We start from the raw sequence: 766 nt of genomic DNA, 5'->3' as shown, positions 1-766 counted from the left end.
GATATAGGTATATATACATAAACAAAAATAAGATATATAGAATAGATTTAGATATAGATATATATACAGATATAGATATAGATATAAGATATACATGTATATATATACAAATACATAAAGAGATAGATATAGATATAAATAACATATCTATACATACATACATACATACATATATATATATATATATATATGCGCGTATGTACGTTGCTACTGACGATGAAGTCACGTGTAATGTACAACTGTGGATGTGGGTGGTTTGCTCATGAGAACGATACCATAGAACATCTACTATGACATAAAATCACAGAATACCGCATGTCCACACGCACACATACACATACACATACACATACACACACATACACACATAAACAGTTGCATTCATTAACACATACACATATACAAAAACACATACATACACACATACATACCTACACACGTTCACACACACACACATACACACCTGTACTGGCAAGGAGCGTAGATACCTCCTTGCTTTGTCACTCTTTATGTCCGACACATCGGCCTCAGTGGGCGTGCCGACGAATTTGATAATCAACTCCACTTGGTGAATGTAGTCCTTTCCTGGAAACAGGGGCTGCCGCTGCAGCAGCTCAGCAAAGATACACCCCGCACTCCACACCTGAGAAGGGAATGAGAGTACACAGGTAGATGGTGCATGTAAGGGTTTATTTGTTGTGTATATGTTTACCACATACAGACATATAAATGACAAATACACAGATACAGACACAGACACACACAT

The 766-nt window shown here is 36.7% G+C and overlaps 1 protein-coding gene across 1 annotated transcript in view; it reads right to left on the bottom strand.

Annotated features, from left to right (window-relative positions):
* Positions 1 to 766, bottom strand: part of SARC_11152 (CMGC/MAPK protein kinase) — a gene marked incomplete at its 5' end in the record, with an annotated part of 8,489 nt that overhangs the window by 5,894 nt on the left and 1,829 nt on the right. The window contains one exon of the mRNA XM_014294768.1: positions 464 to 643. Within this exon, the coding sequence (XP_014150243.1) occupies positions 464 to 643 (180 nt within the window). The remainder of the gene's footprint in view (positions 1 to 463; positions 644 to 766) is intronic.

This window comes from Sphaeroforma arctica (assembly GCF_001186125.1).
Source record: "Sphaeroforma arctica JP610 unplaced genomic scaffold supercont1.1548, whole genome shotgun sequence".
Classification (NCBI taxonomy): Eukaryota; class Ichthyosporea; order Ichthyophonida; genus Sphaeroforma; species Sphaeroforma arctica.
This window is presented reverse-complemented; position numbering and strand designations above follow the sequence as displayed.